The sequence below is a fragment of the Dryobates pubescens genome, chromosome 9, assembly GCF_014839835.1.
Source record: "Dryobates pubescens isolate bDryPub1 chromosome 9, bDryPub1.pri, whole genome shotgun sequence".
NCBI classification, from domain to species: domain Eukaryota; kingdom Metazoa; phylum Chordata; class Aves; order Piciformes; family Picidae; genus Dryobates; species Dryobates pubescens.
The window spans coordinates 12,801,382-12,822,825 of NC_071620.1; the positions used below are offsets into that span (position 1 = coordinate 12,801,382).

A 21,444-nucleotide genomic window follows, 5' to 3' on the forward strand; every position below is an offset into this window, starting at 1 on the left:
TGGTATAATGAGATCACTTGGCCTGAACTTGGTATGAAGAATAGACACTGCATATAGAAAGACTGGTAAAGGATTGTAGCATATTCCCTGCTTTGTTCTTTCTTTCAGGCGTTGCAGGCAGACATTTCCCCCTTTCACACACATAGACAGGCAAAAAAATATGACACGCAGTAGCGGATTCCATTGGGGAGCCTCTACTTAGACTAGAGAAATTGTCACTGAGTTGAGAACTTGCTTGCCAATCCCAGTCAAGACAATTCCACTTATAATTCCACTCATAGACTGACTGAGCTTCATTTTACAGCTAATTAAGCTATTTTGTCCTGTTGGTGAATAGACAAACAGACACAAATAGCAAAGAATGTAGCAGAGAAGCCTTAGGCAATGCTGTGTTGGGCATAATTTTTGTTATGTGGACAAAAATTCCCGAGTATTTTTGCATCTTGATTGTTCCATCTAATCTGAAGAATTACAAGTAAACCACAGTCTGCTATACTCACTGCCAAGGTATATGACTGGCTTCTTCAGGCAGTACTGTTTCCAAATGAGAAGGAAAAGCTGGCATGAGGCTAATATGGAGATTAGCTGGAAGGAGTGGAAATTAGAAAGTCATAAAAGGGAAGGAGAAAAAAAGCATCTTTGGTTTTCATGAGCAACTCTGCCTAAGAAATAACTGCTGCAAATTAAAAAGCAAACAGGACAAAATACATCACAAATTCTTTATTCTGTGTATACATGGGTAAGTTGCTTGGTTTGGTTTTGGTTTGGTTTCCTGTCTAAACACTTTCCCTTGTATAAAATACAAAGTTTAGCTTTGTGCACAGGCCTTTTCCCTTGTCCACGAAGCTAAACTCTGTATTTTATATCGTGCCATTTTCCTGCTTCTGTTCTGCAGCATGACCCAATAAACTCACTGCCCGTTGGTGCAATAAAACTTCTGTGAGTAGGCTGAAACATATTCTTTTTGATTAATGGCATAAATGAGAAAATGCATTTGGATTCCTCTGCTAGACTCAGTGCTCTGCAGGGGAATTTCACTGCCTAAAGGACATGTTCAAACCTATGTCAAAACCTTGTGATGTTTTTCAGCAACTCAACTTTGCCACAGGAAATCAGAAAGAAATATTTATACATTAAAATACATTTTCAAGGTTTGAACAGCACTTGAAAGTTTCCTGAGCTTCTAGCAGGAAAATAAGAGATTCATGTGTGTCCTGAGATAGATTAGCAGGATCGTACCCTGTTTCCAGAGATAGCATCATGCTAATCATAGAGGGTGATGAAATTAATCAAATGGGACAAAACCTCCTAATGAACTTGTTTTACATTTCATTAACTTGAGTGCCAAGGTAGTTCTCAATGAGTGATTTGGTTTTTTCTTTTAAACTCAAAAGAATTAAGTAGTTAGGCAAATAAAGACTGTCAGCCTAATACAACTTTTGCAACCCAGAGAAATGTGTGGGCTCAGCAGCTCCTGGGGCTGAGGACTCCCAACAATCCTTGCTTCAGGAACTGCTGAGACCACGTCTTGAGAGACAGCACAGGTAGACACCATGCCAGGCTCCTTCACCTTGGCAATGCCAAGGCACCTTGCTCCGGACTACTGAAGCCTCTGGTTATTCCAACTCTCAACTGTCACCAGTGATGTACAATTTTGTGATGCGCCCAACACAGTGATGAAGAGGAGACCAACTTGACATTGTCATTGTGCTCTAAGCAGTAATTCAAACAGTTTGGCAATTTAATAGGGTAGGAACTAATGCAGTTAGTCCAAGTTTATTTTTACTGCCTTGATATCACTTCCTTTAATTCAGCTTCTACTAATTAATTTCCATCAAGCTTAATTCTCAGTTAAAATTAGAATAGGAATATTGCTTCCTTTAGGAATCCAGGAACATAAAGTGAAATAGTCACATTTTCATATACACAGGAAGCAAAGTTTCTCTGATGCAGAGACTTCTTTTTTTTTTCCAAGGGAAAATTGCTAGGGGACAGAGAGATGCTCAGATGCATATTTTATAGAGGATGGACTAGAATTAACTCTGTTAGTCTGAAGAACCTTGAAGTTTAGGGACATGTAAAACTAGCTTTGAATTTTTGCAGCTAGCAACAGATTGCTATTAAAGGTCAAAGTTTCTGATCCTAAATCACCTAGGCTTTTATCTTTTGCTAAACCCAAGCTTTCTGGGTCAATCCTTGTTCCATTCTAAAGATGTCTATGCATATGTCCATATGTATACAGGTACATACATGAAGGTATGTGTACCCCCCACACACACATATTTGACAGATTTGTCCAACTTTTCATTGTTACTAAAGCTGGAGGGATATTTGAAAGTTCAGAGACTAGATCAAACCAGATACAAACTGTTTCCACTGTCTGAATGCTCTACTGAAATCTTTTGGGAAGGCCAGGCTTTATTCCCTGAAAATGCCTGCAAGGGGATCGATCATAAAATGAACCTAGTAAACAGACTGGTGTGAATGTCATGCAACTTGCAGTTGCTTCATTAGATTCCTGTCACCTTTTACTTTTATTTCTTATTGAAACTACTTTAAAAATTATTAAAGCTATGCTGAAAACTGTTCATACTTGCTTAGTCTATTTCTTCTTACTCCAACCCTTCAAAGCAGTAGTCACCTGTATGTTGAAGGCAGAATGGCACTTGCTATGTGTAGAAGTTGTTCCAAAAACAAAGGGAGGATGTGGGCTCCTTACACTTCCCAAAAGCCAGCAAATTTTTGCTGGTACCTTGGAAGGAAATAAAAAGCACACTCAGAAACCTACAGGTGCTGCCTTCTGCGCTAACTACCCTGATCCAGCTGCCAAGTAGACAGTGGAGGCACATGGCTGGGGTGCAAATGGGAACAGAACCCTTGCCTTCAGCAACCATTTCCATTTAGATCACCTTATCTGCAGCATCAAATTGCACCTGTGATGTGGAGGCATGCAATACAGCTGAGCCAATGGGACAGTCCTGCCTCCTGCATCCCAGAGTGGCTGGCCCTGCAACACACCTCCCTGCTGCAGATCTCCCAGCATGGCTGGTGATATCCTCAGGACTTCCTAACCCATTTGAGGATAATCTCAGCAAAGGACTGCTTTACCATTCTCTGTTAGCAAGGTAACTCACTGGACAGTGAAACACATCACTTCCTAGGGAGAGGATTGCATTAGGCAGGAGAGACCAAGAGGAAAATGGGAACAGTGGATGAAAAGCAGGGAAGAACATGCTTGCTTGTTTCCACAGCAATTAGAGCAGTTCAGCCATGATACCTAACCAGATCTGGTCTCCATGTTTTGTTCCTAGCTCAAAGTCAGGAGTAACTAAGATTTGGCTTTGGAACTTTCACTAACACACAAGTGATACACATACAGAATTTCACAGACATGAAATAATAATATACAATATGCCCCATCCCTGGAAGCATTCAAGGTCAGGATGGACAGGGCTCTGAGCCACATGATCCAGAGGAAGGTATCCCTGCTCACTGTGGGAAGGTTGGACTAGATGATCTTGAAAAGTCCCCTCCAAGCCAAACTGTTCTATGATTCTATGGCATTAGCCTTTGGGAATGCTGACAGAGAAATCAAGGTCCACACTTTCAAAAATAAAATGTTTTATATATTTATATATATATAACATTTGGTAGTGCCTAAACAATTACCCAGACAGCTCAGGACCAAGGAGGAGGAAGATATTCTGATGCTTGCATCTTCTCCACCATCTGCATCCATCTTTGATTTTGGATACATCTCTCTTCACCTCAGATTTGTTCCAGACATCAATAAGGCAGATTTGCAGTTTTCCCTCCTAGGTGGCAGCAGCAGTGGGTGATGGTTGGCTCTGTCCAAGCCTAGCTGGTACTCCCTGAAGAGGAATGGCCAAGCAAGACTCCCTCTTGCCCTTCCCCACTTAGTGACCTAAGAATTTCCAATTGAACAGCTAAAACTGGTCAGAGACAACTTTCTGACAGTATTTTGTATCAGACTGAGAAGTAGAATTGAAGCTTTCAGTTTCTGGTTGCCCAGGTAGTCTTTCCTGCTTGCTACATTCCAAGAAAGAGATTGTTATCACCAGGGCCTCAACAGGAAGCTTCCTCTTGGAAAAAGGATTGGGGGAAAAAAAAGAAAAAACATTAAAAAAAATACGGTCACAGACAGCCTCTGCAGGTGAAGACATGATGTGATGAAGGAGAGAGTGAGCAGAACACACTAACCATGGAAGATGTGGAGAGTGGGAGAGTGGTGACAGGTGGTGACAGGTTGGACTCAATGATCTTTGAGGTCTCTTCCAATCTTAGTGATACTGTGATACTGTGATAACAATAGTGCCTCTGAGGCTCTTGGGAGATGACAGTGAGTTTGCTTTTCGTGAATCCTCTTCCCCTCTCCTAAGAAGCTGGAACTGTTTCAGCAGTGTTTTCATCTTTCCATTTTCTTCTCTGTCATAGTTTGCCATCTACATAGAAGCTCTGCTTCAAGCCCTGCTCTGCTATGTAGGGGAGAACTGTACTGACCAGGCACCTGTGCTCTTCCCCTTGCTGTTCTGAAGGTAAAATTCCACCATATCAATAGACACATCTTTCTTTTTTAACAGCATGTAGTGGGAAATATTTTCCATGAAGTTGGGCATGATGGTACAGAACATATATCCTTGAATCCAGCTCTCCATCAATGAACTTTCCCTTTTTAACCTTAAATTAATATACTAACAAAATGCACACCTATACTATACAAAATGCACATTAAAACGAGTCTATCAAATTATTCTGCAACTCTCCATCCATGGGCCACATTCTCCTGTTCTTACTCATTTTGGTAAATAATTTATTCTCTGAGTGGCTTCATTAACTGTAATTTATCTTTCTGCTATGGGATGGCAAGTAGCCTGGGGCAACCAACCATACAAGGAAAAGAAAATTAATTTGGTCCTTATTCATCATTCCTGATAGTAAACCTGAATCAGAGACACCTTTATTACATTGGGCTGTACTTTAGAATGTGAATTTTGCCATTGAAAAATGTAGTGGTGGGATGCTATGAAGTGGGAGTCAAGGGAGAAAAAAGTGACTGTGATGGTCTGAGCAGTGAACATCTGCACCTTGACTGAGGAGAGGATACCAGGATCTTGCTTGCCTCACACGAACAAACATCTGGGTCTTTGACCCCTTAGAAACGTTAAGAGAGTCAAATATAGTACCGTGGAGCTGACCGCTCCTCAGGGAGAGACAGCCACAGATACTGCCTCTGCCCGATGTCAGGGCACCCTTGCACCCCGCCCACCTTGCCCTGGTTTGGCTTTGTGTTCCATGGGGCCGCTCCGCTGGCTTCCTCCCGCGGCTTCCGAGGGCCGTGGGGGTGCGGGGCAGGAGCCAGCCGCATCCCCGCGGCCGGGACGGGCTGTGGAAACTGCTGGAGAGTCAAGGGCTAACCCAGCGTGGCCGCACCGGCGGTTGTGGTGGGCACCTGAGTCGCTTCTCTCTCTCTCTCCCTTAGCGGATAAAACTGGACAAGCTCCTCAAGAATAAACAACTTTGAAGGTTGGTTTTTTTCCCCCCCGCATTTGATGGAAGGTGAAGCTCTCGCCAGAATGAACCTTCCGTCTCCATGCTGCCCCTTTCCGAGTGTCGGGCAGCCGCCGGGGTGTGAAAGGTTTCCCACAGCAGCTTCCATCACCAGTCAAAACCCCTTTTATTCTCGGGTGAGCAACTCAAAGGGCGAAGGAGCGGGAGGAGGGGGGGAGCCCGGGCAGAGGTGGCCGCAGGGGCCGCTTGGCACGGGGGAGAGGAGACAAAAGCCGGCGGAGCTACGTGGCTCAAATTCAAAAGGGGCGCTCCAGTATTCATAAGGGCAGCACCGGCCCAGGGAGGAGGGAGGGGGGAGCGGCGGGGGGGCGGGAGCGGGGCCGGTGCCCGACGGCGGAGCCGTGGGGAGGCGGGGGGGGGGCGGGAGCGGGGCCGGTGCCCGACGGCGGAGCCGTGGGGAGGTGGCGGAGCGGAGGGCATTTGGCGATGGGCGCCGGCGGGGAGCGGGACAAGCGTACGAGGTGGGGAGCGTGGCACCCCCGGCCGCTGCCGCTGCCCTTCGCTCGGGGACGCAGCAGCTGAAGCGGCCGCCTATGAGCCTATCCCGGGCGCGACGATGAGGGGCATCCCCGGCTTAAAGCGGCTGCGGCTCAAAATCTGGCGGCGATGCACCCTGGTGCTCCTCCTCCTTTGGGCTGCCTGCTGGATGGTGGTGAGCGCCTTACTGTTCTTCCTCCACAGGAGCGTCTTCTCCGAACGCTGCACGGACGAGAAAAGCCACCAGATCCTGGCTAAGCTGGTACGTGCCCCAGCGGGATTCGGGGCATTCCCCGGGGGCTGCCCGGCAGGATATGGCACTGGCAGTCCGTCAGGGCTACGAGGAACCGAGCGCCCAGCCGAGCTTCCGCCGGGACACTCCTGCCCGGCTCCGTCCCGCCGGAGCTGCCGCATCATTGGCGCTGCCTCGGCGGGCAGGAGGCTGCTTCCCTCCCTGCCTCCTTTCTCGGGGCGAGGGCAGGTGCAGGTAGCGGGCCGGCTCCGGGCACGGGGTGCAGGAGCGCTTCCCCAGAGCTTTGGAAAGGGCAGCTCGGCATCCCGTACGCTCCGAAGCGAGGGGAGCGGGGTGGGAGTTGGGGTGGGAGTTGGGGGGGAAGGGTGGGAAAACGAACAACCTCCCTCCAGGTTTTTGTTTTATCTAGCCTAAAAGGTGTTTGTGCAAAAGTCTTCCCTCAGAAATGCCTCACGGCTTGTAATGCTTCCTTTATGTCTGGCGGGGGTTGGCAGGGGTTGGTTAAGGTGTAGTTACTGAAAAATCAAGAAAGGACTTGAGAATAATCATCAAAATCTCCCTTAAAAAATAACCAAACAAACCAAAACCACCCCCATAGATTTAGAACTGTGTAGGAAACACTTCAAGAAGAGAAACAGCACGGGTTAATGTTTTGAGTTAAGGTATTTGTAGTGCCAGTGGTTAGGTGGGAAGGAAAGAATCCTAATGGAAATGAAATAATCTATGACTGCAGCAAGCAAAACCCCATCGTAGGTATTCCCTGAATTCTTTATAATGAAGGAAGAGAAACTATAAGCAGCGGTGCTGACACTGTGTTTTTAATGGCAGTGAGATACAATTTCTTTACCCCAGCAGTTAACCTGAAGCACAGCTGAGCTGGGGATTGCAGCTGAAGGAATGAATCCTGCCCCCGCCTTACATGGCTGGGAAAAGCACAGAGGTACGGAGGTGCAAGGAGCTGCAAGCTCAGGGAGGACCTGGCTCTTGCCATCACGCTTGCCAATAAACCAATGGACAGAGAGAATTGTTGCTGTTCTTCAGTTTGGACAGAGTTAGGCACCACTTCCAGAGGCCGGGCAGGAATCACATTTCAGGCACAAGCCTGGATTGTCTCTGTCAAGGTGTGATGGGTCAGTTTCAGGCCTTCCTTCCAGGGGAAGGGTAGCTGAGATTGCTGTGCTAATCTGTTTCCGCTTCCGAAGGTGAGTCTTCAATAGCATGGTTAAGGCTTGTAAGTGACAGTTTTCTCAGATCATGTTGGAAAGAGGTCATCCTTGTAGTGGTACAATTAGAAAAAGAGCTCATCTTCATCAGCCCTGAAACAAGTCTTTACACTTCTTCCAAGCGTGGCATGACTTTCACAGTTATAGAAAGTGCAACTGGGCTGTGAAACAAACAGTTGGATATCTGGAATCTCATGCCTTGTATTAAGCAAAGTTTGACTTCTAAGAAAAGTTGTTTTACTAGTCATCTGCCATATTTTCAGCAGGAGAGAAGATGAGCTATTTGAAGCAAGTGCATGACAATTGCATGGTGGCATACCCTTGCAAGTGGTATTTCTGAAGGTTAATTTCCTCCTTCTGAGCAAAAGGTACATCTGTGCAAGTGTGTGCTGCACTGGGAAGGCTGGGGCATCAGTGGCCATTTTGCAGAGGTCAAGTTTAACTCTCAGAAAAACCACTTACTCTTTCCTAACACCAGTCTCGTCTTCATTTACACTGAACACACTGAATTGTAGCAATCAATTTCTGCTTTCCCTGGAGACACTGATTAATTCTGATGTGTGCCAAAACTTTGCTCGGGATTGAATTTACATAGAAGTACTTGGTAAGAAGTCAGGACTCTGTCTTGGGCCTGATCTGCACAAAACTGATGCTGGTACAGTAACTTATTTAAAATTATATAAATCCTTAGTGGGGTTTGCATTCGTTTGAACTTTGATGTGAATTTAAATTCAGCCTTTTTTAACTTCTCTTGATCAGCATACTAAGGATATTAAAAATGATGTAGCCAATTTTGAACAGAAAGAGATGAGCGAGTCCAAACCATGTTTGCATTTTGTGCAGTACAGCTGCTTTTCTATGAGGCTTTTGGCTTTGTATCACTTTCATATTTTACTTTTAAGAATCTGGCACCTAGTGCCATTCAAAGGGTGCTCATTAGGTAGATTTAAAACTCTCACATCAGCAGATCTCAAAATGCAGTCATTAAGACATGACAGAAGCGTGGAGGGCCATTTCTGGAAGACTTTTGGGGGGGGAAACTGATTCTTCTTTTTACCAGCAGCCATCATGATGACATTAAATCTTGTAAAGTTTGCAGTCAGCACAAAGATTCCTGGGTTGGTAAATAATAAGCAGACCATCTTTTCATGACAGATTAATGTGGATCACCTGGTTAAGTGTTTTTAATCCACCCAAATGTGTTTCAGTACAGTAAAATTGAAGCTAGAACGCTGGGGAGCACAAGAGTACAAGCTAAGCCAATAGGATGGAAGACTGTCTTGTAAACCTCAGTGACTTTGGAAAGGATGTAGGGGTTAAATAATTGCTTCAGCATGAACTGCTAGTGTGGAGTTCGCCTAGAAGGTTGATCTAATCTTTGAGTGTCTCCATAAAGGAGAATTAGGGTAGGGCTGTTGACAGTCTTTGCAGCACTGGACAACAGTGTTCAGTTCTGACATCTGTCCTTCTAAGGTTGGAAGAAGGGGAAATCAAGAGAAGAAACAGGGAGGGAATGAAAACACAAAACCCATGTGGGTACTGAAAAAAAACTGATATAGTGGGGGGACTGGGGAGCTAAGCTTAGTTAGTGTAGTATGCTCATGACAAATATAAAACACTAGAAGTTTGAACAATGGGGTGGGTAATGAGGACATGAAGGTGCTGTCAGTCTTTGCTGACCTTCTAGAGTATAATGAACAGGAAATCAGGGATTTTTTAAAGCTATTGAGGGACTCACAGCTCACTAAATTCTGTGAGCAAAAAGAGACACCTTGAAAATTGTTCAAACTTCTCAATAGCTTTTGAGGAAGCCTTTTTGAAATTCTTGCTTACTTGGGTGACCAGCAGAAAATGCTGTTTCTGGGAGGCTGATCTGTATTTCATCACTGTGAAACCAGGGACCTCTTGGTCATCTCCTCCTTTATAGATTCTAGTTTACAAAACAGTTCAGTGTAAGAAGAATCTGATTCAGAGACAGTTTGTCAGATACTGGGTTAATAAGAGAGAAGGGATCCTCAATCCATCCCACTTTAATAAGCACCCTGGGCGTGGAGTTGGAATTCAGCCTGTAAAGAGAGCATCTGAAGAGCAGGATAAGGGAACCGCAGTCAACCAATCAGCTTCAGCAGAGCCCAAACTTAAATCCTTCTACGCTAAGGGCAAGGGGAACAAGAAAGAAGAGCTACAGATAGCCTGCAGGGCTATGGTGTCATTGGCATTACTAACTTGTGGTGGGATGGCTCCCATGGCTGCAGTGTGGGATTAGATGGGTATAAGCTTTTCAGGAAAGACGGGCAGAGGAGAAGGGAGGGGGTGTTGCCCTCTACATCAAGGACCACCTGGAGTCCTTGGAGCTCTACCTGGGAATAGAGGAAGAGGTGACAGAGAACTTATAGGTGAGGATTAAAGGGAAGGCAAGGGAAAGTGACATCATAGTGGGGGTCTGTTAACAGGCCACCTAAGCCCTGGTCCTCATGGGAGATTTCAAACACCGAGATACCTGTTGGAAGGAGAACACAGCAGGACACCAGCAATCTAAGAGGTTCCTGTACTGCACTGATGACAATTTCCTCCTCCAAGTGCTAAAGCAACCCACAAGAAAAGGTGCTATGCAACCCACAAGAAAAGGTGCTATGCTGGACCTTATTCTCACCATCAAGCAGGGACTGTTGAGCAATGTGAAACTTTAGGGCAGCCTTGGCTGCAGTGACTACAGAATGATAGAATTTAAGATCCTCAAGGCATCAAAGAGGTGGTGAAGCAAGCTCACTACTCTGGATTTCAAGAGAGCAGGCTTCATTCTCTTCAGGGATCTGCTTGGCAGAGTGTCATGGAACAAAGCCCTGAAGGGAAGAGGGGCCAAAGAAAGCTGGTCAGTATTCAAGGACCATCTCCTCCAAGCCCAGGAGCAGTGCATCTCAAGAAGGAAGAAGGCAGGCAAGAGTGCCAGGAGGCCAGCCTGGATCAACCAGGTGTTCCTAGACTTACTTGGGGGGGGGGGGGGGGGGGGGGAAGTCTGTAAGGAATGGGAGCAAGAACAGGCCATTGTGGGAAGACTACAAAGAAGTTGTCTGAGCAGCCAGGGATCAGGTTAGGAAATCAAAAGTGCAGCTAGAATGAAACTTGGCTAGAGACATAAAGAAGAATAAGAACAATTTCTTCAGGTACCTGAGGGACAAAAAAATGGAGGCCAGTGACAAATGGCATCCCTCAGGGGTTGGTACCAGGACCAGTGCTGTTTAACATCTTTCTCAGTGATATGGACAGTGGGACTGACTGCACCCTCAGCAAGTTTGCAGATGACATCAAGTTGTGTGGTCCAGTTGACATGTTGCATAGAAGGGATGCCATCCAGAGGGACCTGGACAGGCTTGAGAGGTGGGCTTAAGCCAACCTCATGACCTTCAACAAGGCCAAGTGTGAGGCCTTACACCTGGGTCAGGGCAATCCCAAGCCCAAATATAGGCTTGTGAGCAGTCTCGAAGAAATGGGCTTGGGGGTGTCAGTTGATGAAAAACTCCACATGAGCCAGCAATGTCCACTTGCAGTCCTGAAGGCCAACCATGTCCTGGAATGTATGAAAACAAGTGTGACCAGTAGGATGGGGGAGGTGATTCTCCCACTCCACTCTGCTATCACGAGTCCCCACCAGGAGCACTTCATCCAGCTCTGGTGCCCCCAGCATAAGAAGAACATCAAACTGCTGTGACAGATCCAGTGGAGGCCATGAAAGTGATCAGAAGGCAGGAGAGCCTCCCCTATGGGGACATGCTGCGAGAGTCAGAGCTGTTCAGCCTGCGAAAAAGGCTCTGGGGAAATCTTAGAGCATCCTTCCAGTACCTGAAGGGGGCCTACAAGAAAGCTGGGAAGGGACTTTTTACAATGATTTGTAGTGATAGGATGAGGGGGAGTGCATTGAAGCTTCAGGAGGGTAGACTTAGACTGAAGATTAGAAAGAAATTCTTTACAGTAAGGATGGTAAGACACTGGAACAGGTTGCCCAGGAAGGTCATGGATGCCCCTTCCCTGGAGGTGTTCAAAGCCAGGTGGGATGAGGCCTTGAGCAATCTCTGGTCTAGTGGAAGGTGTCCCTGCCCATTGCAGTGGTCTTGGAACTAGATGATCCTGGAGGTCTCTTCCAGCCTAAACCATTCTATGAGTCTATGAAAGATTTATGGGTTCAGCTGGAACAGTGGAGAAGCCCTAAGCAGCAGCTAGGTTCAAGAATGACTCATCTCCTATGGCTGGGAAATACAACTGAGACTGTTTTTTTCCACAAAGAGTTTCTCTCATTAATGTCATTAAGAATGACATGATGGCAACACAGGAAAATAAGCTGCATGTTGACATGTTTGGCTGCAGGCCTGCTGGACATGTGCTCTTCTAGATGCAAGAGGTTCACGCATATGAGCTAAGAGTGAACTTGTTGGTCTACAGTAAAATTGTCCACAGGAGCAAATGTTCACCCATATGGACCCAATTACAGGACTAAGTTATATATTCTCTTGTAGCAGAAGAAGAGGTAGGTGGTTGTTTTCTCAACAGGAGAGCAGAGATTTTAAATTTGAGTATACTTAAGCTTCAAAGCAAAAAACCCCACCAAAATTCCTTCTGTTTGTAATCTTCATTCTAAAATTGCTCAGAGTTCCAGATGTTAGGTACTGCTAAAGCACTTTGGTTAAGAAAATTACGTTTCCTATTATAAAAGGGAAAATAAATCTATGTTATAGTCATAGGACTAGATTTTCAAAGGGAAGAACGTTGATCTGCGTGCTCTAAAGTCTGTGGACAGCCCACTGAGTCTGCTTGCCCATCCTGATGTGGATGTGGGTGTGTTTTACACATGTACATCACCCTGGATTCAGGCTTTCCTTGCTGGCATTGAATGTTCTCATCTGGGCTGTGAGAACACCAGTGCAGAAATAAATGTTATGCCTGTCTGAACTACCCTCACTGAGCTGTTTTAGTCAGTTTATCACCAGCCCTTAATTCTGCACCCGTTCCCCTGTGGGTTGTTTGAGGCTGGAATCTGAACGTTGCCTGGGTCAGAACATATTCTTCTGGTGCCCACCTCAGAGGTTGTCCAAAGAAAATACATCACTTGAATTTTCTGATCGTGTTTCTTGTGCATGTAACAGCAAGTCACACATGGGGTGGGGCTCAGGCAGCCCTTGAAAGTACTCCACATGCAGAAGGAGCTGCCAACTTCTTTAAATGAAAGTTCAAATGCCAGAAAGTAATAAAGAAAGCTGACAGTGTCAAGCCACCTCCCAGATGTTTGGCTTTCTACACCACCACAGTCTATTCCCCTTTCACCAGGGACCTTCGAGCATCCCTTCTACTCTGATTCACCCACAGCAGTCCCTGCAGCTGTGCTTCCCAATGCCCATAGGAATATATCAACTGCCTACACTTTTGGACGTGATGGTGGGGAAATGATTGTGGGTTGAAGGAAGGAGTAGTGAGGGAATCCTTGTAGTTCTTGTACAAATTTGCAGTGACCACCTAACTATCAAGCAGCAGTTCTCACATTTTCACAGGCTGATTTTTTTCCCCAGTTAAAGCCAAAATTATTGAAGAAATTCATACTGAAGCCTTACAGATAAAATCTGGGAAATTAATTTTGTCCTACAAGATTTACATCTTTAAAAATTCTGAATGTTCTTGGTCCAGGAGGCATTGAGTACAACCTTTGTGTTTCCTGGTAGTGCAGGAGGAGGTCCTTATAGCTGCATTCATGGCATGGCAAGTGCAAGGCTGAAACATGCAGAGCTGCAGGAGGTGCCAGCAATCCATCAACCTATGGATTTTCCTGTAATTGAAGTGGGGGTGTCTCAGTGATGCTGTGCTGAACCTTCCAAAGTCCTGCATTACAGTCCAAGTTAGCTCCTGTGCCTTAAACTGTTGCAGCCCAGAATGTCACATAGTGCAGCCAAATATGTTCAAAGCCTGTCTTACTGAATTAATATGTGGCAAAAACTTCAGAGTAACAGTTCATCTAGTCCATCTCTTTGCCTTAAAATAGCCTGTCCTTTGCCATCCCAGGAATTCCTGTTTTTAAGCAAGATTAGACATTAAGAAGAAGGTCTCTACTATGAGGTTGGTTGGAATAGGTTGCCCAATGAAGTTGTGAATGCCCCATCCCTCTAAGTGTCTAACACCAAGCTGGATGAGGCCTTGAGCAACCTGGTCTCTTAGGAGGTATCCCTGCCCACAGCAGCAGGGTTGGGACTAGATGATCTTTATAGTTCCTTCCAACTGAAGCCAGTCTATGACTTCCCTTAGTAAGAACTCTGTAGAGCCTCCTGAGAAACCAATGAATCACACAATGGTTGTAGAAGGTGTGTGCTTGTGGTACTGCAACTGATGCAAGCCTCTCAAGCTTAGGACTGTTGCTGACTGTTTGTCTGCCTACTAAGTGGTCCATGGGTGTATGGTCTTGCTATGAGTATTCTCTTTCTCGGCAGTGTCTTGACTACAGCAGTGGAGCCCTGACTGGTGACCTCTGTGAAGACCTGTGTGTGGCACAGAAGCTGGTGTACAAACACTGCCTTTACTATGACAGAGGTAAGAAGGTCATCCAGGCTGACTGGAGAGGCCAGCCCATCATCCTGAAATCCAAAAAGGAAATCTTCTCCAGCTACCAGCATCTAAGTATCCTAGAGGAGGTGGAAACAGAGGATATTCCTGAAACAGAGCTTCTGCTGATGGTAGCCTTGGAGGTCAAAAATGTTCTGGGGCTAGAACTATCCAACAATACCATGGGGCCTCTATGGATAAGGAAGAAAGGACCACATTGGAAAGCACAGGTGGCCAGCATGTGGTCCTTGCTCCAGCAGGAAGAATATATCTACTTCAGTTTGCTGCAGGACTTCAGCAAACACGTGCTACGAATTATGGGCTCTTGTGGACACTTTTATGCTGTGGAGTATCTCACAGCTGGACATGCCTGGCACAAAACTCTTTTTCCCTTGGAAAATGTGTTTGGTCCCTCACTTGCTGGCCATAGAAGCATGGTGAGAGCCATCACTGACATTGCACTCAGCTTTCTGGACATGGTGCAGCATTTTGATAATGATTTCTCTCACCGACTTCACCTGTGTGACATCAAACCAGAAAACTTCGCTATCAGGCGTGATCTCACAGTAAGTTGGGTCTTTGGGGTAGTGTTGCAGCAATTTGAGGTCAAATTCTAGTCTGAAAGTGGCTGTGTAAAAATGACATTTCTCTCTTCGTACAGCTTTTGGGCAAAATTTGCAAAACCAACATATTTTTAAGTGCCAGGGGAGATTCCCTACTGCTTTTCCTCTTTGTGGTATGTGCAGCCATATTTCAGAAGCACCAAATCCTGCTGCTTGTTTTGAGAACTGCTTGCTCTGTTCTGATTTTTTTTTTCACCTCCTCAAAGGCACTAGCACTGGCAGAGTCCCTTGGATGTGGTAAGGGATACTTCCAGAAGGTAAGGAGATCTCAAAAGCTGTAAATGGAGTTGTAATCTGAGTCACAGCAACAGTTTCTGGTAGTGATGCTGAAAGGAGAAACTTTGAATTTGAAAGCTAAGGCTGAATTCTCTGACCTGACACAAGGGGAACTCCCCACATCCAAACACAAACATTTATGCTTTAGAGCTCAGCTTGTCAGGTCTGAAAGTGATCCACAGACAGTGACCTGAAGCTCCCTGGTATGTTCCTCCTTGGCTTTTCATTGTACAGCCATAATTCAGACCTGATTAGCTGTACAAGTTTTCTAAGTAGTGATGTAGCCCAGCACCACACTGCTGCACGTTCTGTGGGCAGAAATTCCACGGGTTCCAGTGGGAATTGTGTGTAGGGATGGGGTCACTAAAGAGTAAGTAGGTGTTTGAACCAGGCTTACAATTTGCAGTGACATCAGTGGAGTTTCTGGAGTTTGAGTGAACATGAAGCATTTTCAAGGTCTTAAATGCTATTTTCAGTACTTGCCAAGTGTTAATATAGCACTCCCATCTTCAAAGTACTAGGCAAACATTGCCTAAACATATAGCCATTAAGAGCAATTACAGTGCTTCCCCTTCACCCTTCCCTTGCCTCATATTGTTTATTCAGGTGCAGGACAGCAGCTGAACAAGGAATGGGTGAGGAGCTATAGCAGGAAACTGAAACAACCTACCGGTATTGAGGCAAAGTGAGGTACAGCAGGGATTCCTCAGGGCAGGCTTTGCCCAGCTTTCAGCTATGTAGGACTGTGTGTGTGGCCAGGCATGCATCAGAGCAGGGGAGACCTTATCACCACATTCCAGTATTTAAAGGGTGGCTACAAAGAAGAGGGTGATTCCTTTCTTTTCACAAGGCAAAGATGTGGGGTAGTGGGTACAGGTTACTCCTAAGAAGATTCTGATTGAACACAAGAGGAAAGTTTTTCACGAAGTGAAGAATCAGCTGTTGGTATAACCTCCCCAAGAAAGTGGTGGGGTTTCCAACACTGGACACTTTTAGGGTTCAGCTGGCCAGGGTGCCAGGTCATCTTAGCTAGACTGTGGTTTTCCCAAGAAAGGTTGGATTGGGTGATCCTTGAGGTCCCTTCCAACCTGTCATTCTGTGATTCTATGACAGAAAGAGAGAAAGACTATTAAATATGAGACTTGCTCTTCCAGGATACTCCCATGACTTCTGGGTTCCAAAAAGGCAGCAATCACCTTCTGACAGTAAAGTGATTTAATTTAGTATTTTCTAGGAGAATTACTTACAAACAAAACACACAAAAAGTGACTTGCTGCTCACACCTGTTTCTCCCAGTTGTGCATTATGTACAGCTTGTTGGTATTGCCTGGTTTTGCCCCATTTGCTCCTGGGAGGGAGTCAGAAGATTCAGTCAGAAAGCTGCAGAGATTGGGATGGAGATGACACATGCAGAAAGCTTGTGATCAGCGAAGAAGGAAGGACAGTGAGAAGCAGAAACTTTAGGTGGCTTTACCAACCAGTTGGAAAGGGGACACAGCAAGGCAGCCTTTTTTTTTTTACCCCTTGCCTTATGTGTAAGTAATTTTTTTCAGTTGTTTGTTTCTTGTGTTCTGTATAGGATAATCATGAACACCCATAGAAGTACCACTACTCTTCATTCCAGTAATGAGGCTGCTAATGCCCAGAGAAATGTGCCTGAAGTGCAATAGTTTTACTTTGAGGATTATTTTTTCAAATGGTGGAGCTAAGCCTCCAGCCTTCACATGCTTTTTCTGCAGCACAGAGGGGAGAGATTACTGCCTGGTAGATCACCTAAGGGAATTTTAAGATGCTGTGGAGCTGCATAAGGTGCAGAGCTCGAAGCAGGTCTGAGTGAATATAAAGTGCTCCAGGAGGGCTTCCGCTTTTACCAGCACCCCAGAGAGAACTAGGAAGATTACAGCACATTAAACAAGACTTGAAATCAGGTCAGGAACCAGGCTGGGCTCTAACTGCATTTTCTTAGGTACCTTCATTAATTACAATCATAACAAACCTGAACAAAATACAGCTGTTTCTAGGTAGATATCTATCTTCAGAGGGTCTGGCTGGATGCCCACACTTTTTTGTAAGAGATGAAACTTCAGTGAAACTACCAAACCCTCTGGCAGCCACACGTTCAGGAACCAGGGTGGATCTTTTTCTCCTAGCAGAGTAATTGATCAGATTGTCAAAAGTGCTCAATGCTGGCAGAGACCCCACCTGGGAGCTGATGCAGCAACCCTAGAACTGGGGAATCCCTGCTCTGCTTTTGCTGTCTCTTCCCCAAAGTGAACAGCGGAACAGCAGAAAGCTTAAGGAAGTAATGAAGAGAATGAACATGAAATTGCTTGTCCAAACGTGTGAAATTCCTTAGGCCATATCATCATTACCAAGCTCTCTGAGAAGCTTAAAAATACTTCAGTTTTTAAGCTATGCTCATCTCTTTAAGATTTTCCCTGGGGAAAAAGAAATGGAATAAAATAAAGATTAGACCTTGTTCTTTCTTTTGCCTGTGGAAGGCTTATTTGGCCTCCTACCACATCAGACATCTTTCCTTCCCAGGGTTGATCCAGCTGCTGCTCCAGCCACACAGTTCAGCTTCCCCTGTTATTTGGGGGGTTGAATCTTAAAAGTGAGAGTATCATTTCAGCCTAAGTAACTCTACTTTGCCCCCGTCTCAGGCATTTTCCTCCATGAAAACATGTGTCTGGCTGCAAGGAAGCATCTCTGACCCTGACAGTCAGGTGTTAATCACGACTCTGAGTGTACACTGCTTGCTGCATTCACGGTGCAGGCTGCATTCACTGGGGTCACCCACAGTTTGTCTTGTGTCAAGCAGCTGTCGTCCAATTACCAGCTTCCTTTCTTTCCATATTTATTGCTGTGATTTTTCCTAAGTGAAGTATTCATGGCTGGAGTGACACTGGCAGAAACTGAGACCGCATCTCTTTGCTCCCAGAGATGTCTCAAAGCTAAGATGAGCAGTATCTGTGCAGACCTCTTTGTGCTGCATGCTCACTATTTGCAAACCTTGTGTCAGGGTGAGAAAATTGATTAATTCCTTCAGTCCTTGCTTTTTCTACCAGCACCAAACTCAGGCTGGGCTCTGCCACGGACCACCTTCCAGGACAGGCAGAACAAGAGCCATTCGCAATACATGAGTCAAACCATGGCAAACAGGACTGGGCAAAGCTGGTCCCAACTTTCAGCAATGTTGGGGATATCTTCTACAGCTGAAAAGATGCAAACCCATGGAATGCAATGGCAGGTCTGCAGGAGCTGTACCAGGTGCAGGCACTTCTGTGCATCCCACTGCTCTTCTCCACAATTCCAAATGTAGGGGTTTAGTCTGAATGGTGAATTTTAAATGATACCCTGCACTCTGTGGATGGTCTTGCACCATCATATAATTAAAAGGTGGAGATGCCATCTGTGTAACTGCAACAACAAAAGAGTCGGTCTGCAGGTTGGATCATTTTGGCTTAAGGCAAATCAATCTGGTAGATCCCAGGGATTCAGACTGTCCACAAAAAAATTTCCCTTTCCTGGTGTTGTAAGAAGTGGTTGTTTTTCTTTAAAAGTGATATATTTATAAGACTTGTGCAGCTCAGTTAAGTGAAATAAAAGCCCTTTCATTGTGATCCCAGCTCCCACTGGCAGATGCTCTCAGCACAGCATTTCCAAAAGCAAGCAGCAAAGAATGCGTGCTCAGCCCTGTCCCGTGGGCTGTGACATGCCAAATCTGATGGGTTGTTTTGATCCACAGGTGGTGGCCATTGATGTGGATATGGCCTTTTTTGAACCCAAAATGAGGGACATCCTTGAACAGAACTGCACAGGAGATGAAGATTGTAATTTTTTTGATTGCTTTTCAAAATGCAATCTGAAAATCAAAAAATGTGGAGCACAGAGAGCCAATAACAACTTGCAAGTGAGTAGACACAGCTGCTTTATGCATCCTTTTCTTTTGAAAGCACATTGTCTATAAAATACATGGTATGTACTGGGAGACTGTGAGATGAAGACAGTTCGGTTGTAAACACGGTCACATAAGTTCCAGCCTTGTTCAGAAATCCCATCCTGGGGCATGCAAACAGATATTTATATTCATTAGTGATTATTTGCTGATGTTTTGGGTGGCTGTTGGCTCAATGCCTCAGACAAGAGAGTGAGAGAAGCAGGGGCAGGGAACTGGCATTGCTATCTCACCAATGGTCAAGTCAGGGCTGTCCACATGTAAGCAGTGGGGGAGGCTATTGCTGCAGTTTTCCACTCTACAGACATAGTATGCAGATGTATGAAAAGGGGAGCCTATGGTGTTCCTGGCCCTGGGATGAGGTGTCTTAGAGGTCACCCAGCTTGTACCCAGTGAGGAGGCTGGTGAAATGTAGGCTGCTTCTCCTACCCCTTCACCCTCACCACTTGGTGTGCAGAAGTACAAGAGCAGTCTGAGGATAGGTTCCTCAGCTAAAGCATAGCCTTTGTGGATGCTTCTTTTCTGTACCCTTCTCTTTGAATGGCTGGGGTCATTTTGGATTCAGATAACATTTTGCTACAGCTGCAGAGAAGCAGCAGGGCATTAGTTGCAGCCCCTGAAAGACCACAATCTGCTCTTTTCCATTTCCTCAGGTGATCTGTGACAAAATATTCCGTCGCTGGTTTTCCCCAAGTCTCAGGGAACCATCGGTTTCCCTCTCACTGCAGCAGCAGCTGCAGAAGGCTGTGCAGGAGTGTGCCAAGCCTGGACATGGGGATGCTGCTGGGCACCAGAGGACTCTGAAATCTCTGTCTGAGTTGTACCACCTGCTTCGAGTCACCCAGCAAGAACTGCAAAGGGCAGAGTAGACTCGAAAGGCAGACCTGCAAAGGTCACATCCCAGCCACTGCTGAGGGACGCTGTGGATAAGGCAGACTGCATTTTCTTTCTCTCTCCCATCCCTCCTGCCTGTTTTATTACACTTAGAGCACAGAGATTGTTTTTCTCCTATGCAAATGCAATTCATGGCTGCAGGTGCAGCACGTCCTCTTAATATCCTTTCAAGTGTGAAATTGTTTTACATTACCTGGATTCTGTCCTTGCTTATTTTCCTGAGCTGGCGCTAGCCCCCTCCATCAGCATTCAGCACATTGTTTGCTTACCAAGAGCTGTAGCCACTGCTCAGATAGCATCTGTCTGAGTGAAGTGCTCAGGGTGAGGATGCATTTACAGAAGAAAAGTACAAGTAAGTGCAGCAAAACTACTATCAGCAATTAAAACAACGGGTGAGAGGGTGTAGATAAGCACATTCACAGCATTTGTTTTAATTTGTAGAATGAGGTTATTTTTAAAGTAGAACAGGGTGCTCTGTGTGAGAAAACAATCTTAAACAGGGAAATGTATGGTCACCTGACTGAAGAGTTGCTTTTGTTCAAAGCAGTCCTTGCTGATGTCTCCAGATGCCTTTTCTCTGGTGTGTTGCATTACCTGTGCCATAGCCCACTTTCTGTGGAGAAATTATAGCAAGGTGCTTAGGATTTTTCTAGAGTGAAATAATTATATCCTTGTCGCATTCCCATGTGGGTACTCATATTCTGCAGCAGAGAGGTATGAATAATGTCACTGAATTTTCCCATGTGAACGAACCCTCACACACTTATACATCAGAGCACTTGATAAGAGGCACTGCTTTGCCAGAGAGCAGAATTACCCAGGAATGCCAATAATCCGCCCTTTGCTCTGAACAGAACAATGCCCAGACCCAGGGTTTTCTTGCACGGTGCTATTTTAATGACAAAAGGATTTATTATTTTTTTAAAGAATTCACTCTCTTGCAATCAGTTACATAAATAAAGATCCTGGCTTAATTTAAAGCAATTAGCTTTACCTTTCAAATGTGTGTAGCTGTGGCTGAAGCATCGCACACGTGTGTTCAGAAGACACTGCATGTGTTGAAGTCCAGGGCTGGGTATGTTACCCATGAGCTGGTTTTGGTGTGGAGATACAAAAAACCCCACAAACAGGGGAAAAAAACACCAGAAAACATCCTCTGACAGTACTAATCTCAGAAGGACTCTTCAATATTGGGACTGACAATACTGGTTTAAGAATGTGAGACACATTAACACCAACTAATCTTTTATGACATTATATCCCTCAGCCTTTCAACCGCCCTGAAGCCTGTGAGCACTGAGTATACAGAAACCTTCCATTTCTGAATTGGTTCTGCTTAGGAGATGTTACAGTATCACAGTATCACCAAGGTTGGAAGAGACCTCAAAGATCATCTAGTCCAACCTGTCACCACAGACCTCATGACTAGACCATGGCACCAAGTGCCACGTCCAAGCCCCTCTTGAACACCTCCAGGGACGGTGACTCCACCACCTCCCTGGGCAGCACATTCCAATGACGAATGACTCTCTCTGTGAAGAACTTTCTCCTCACCTCGAGCCTAAACCTCCC

At 45.5% G+C, this 21,444-nt stretch overlaps 1 protein-coding gene across 1 annotated transcript; it reads left to right on the forward strand.

Moving 5' to 3' along the window:
* The first annotated feature begins 5,979 nt into the window (after positions 1–5,979).
* Positions 5,980–20,851, forward strand: DIPK1C (divergent protein kinase domain 1C). The gene is made up of 4 exons (XM_009902715.2): positions 5,980–6,328; positions 14,010–14,687; positions 18,769–18,933; positions 19,632–20,851. The coding sequence occupies exons 1-4, from the start codon at positions 6,146–6,148 to the stop codon at positions 19,845–19,847; spliced, it is 1,242 nt and encodes a 413-aa protein (XP_009901017.2). The 5' UTR covers positions 5,980–6,145; the 3' UTR covers positions 19,848–20,851.
* The last annotated feature ends 593 nt before the right edge of the window (positions 20,852–21,444 follow it).

What these genes read in the sequence shown, in the direction of transcription:
- DIPK1C (XM_009902715.2), top strand. Translation starts at nt 6,146, where the DNA reads ATGAGGGGCATCCCCGGCTTAAAGCGGCTGCGGCTCAAAATCTGGCGG. An exon ending in CTATCAGGCGTGATCTCACA is followed by an intron (nt 14,688 to 18,768) that starts GTAAGTTGGGTC and finishes TTTGATCCACAG; the next exon opens with GTGGTGGCCATTGATGTGGA. An exon ending in GAGCCAATAACAACTTGCAA is followed by an intron (nt 18,934 to 19,631) that starts GTGAGTAGACAC and finishes CCATTTCCTCAG; the next exon opens with GTGATCTGTGACAAAATATT.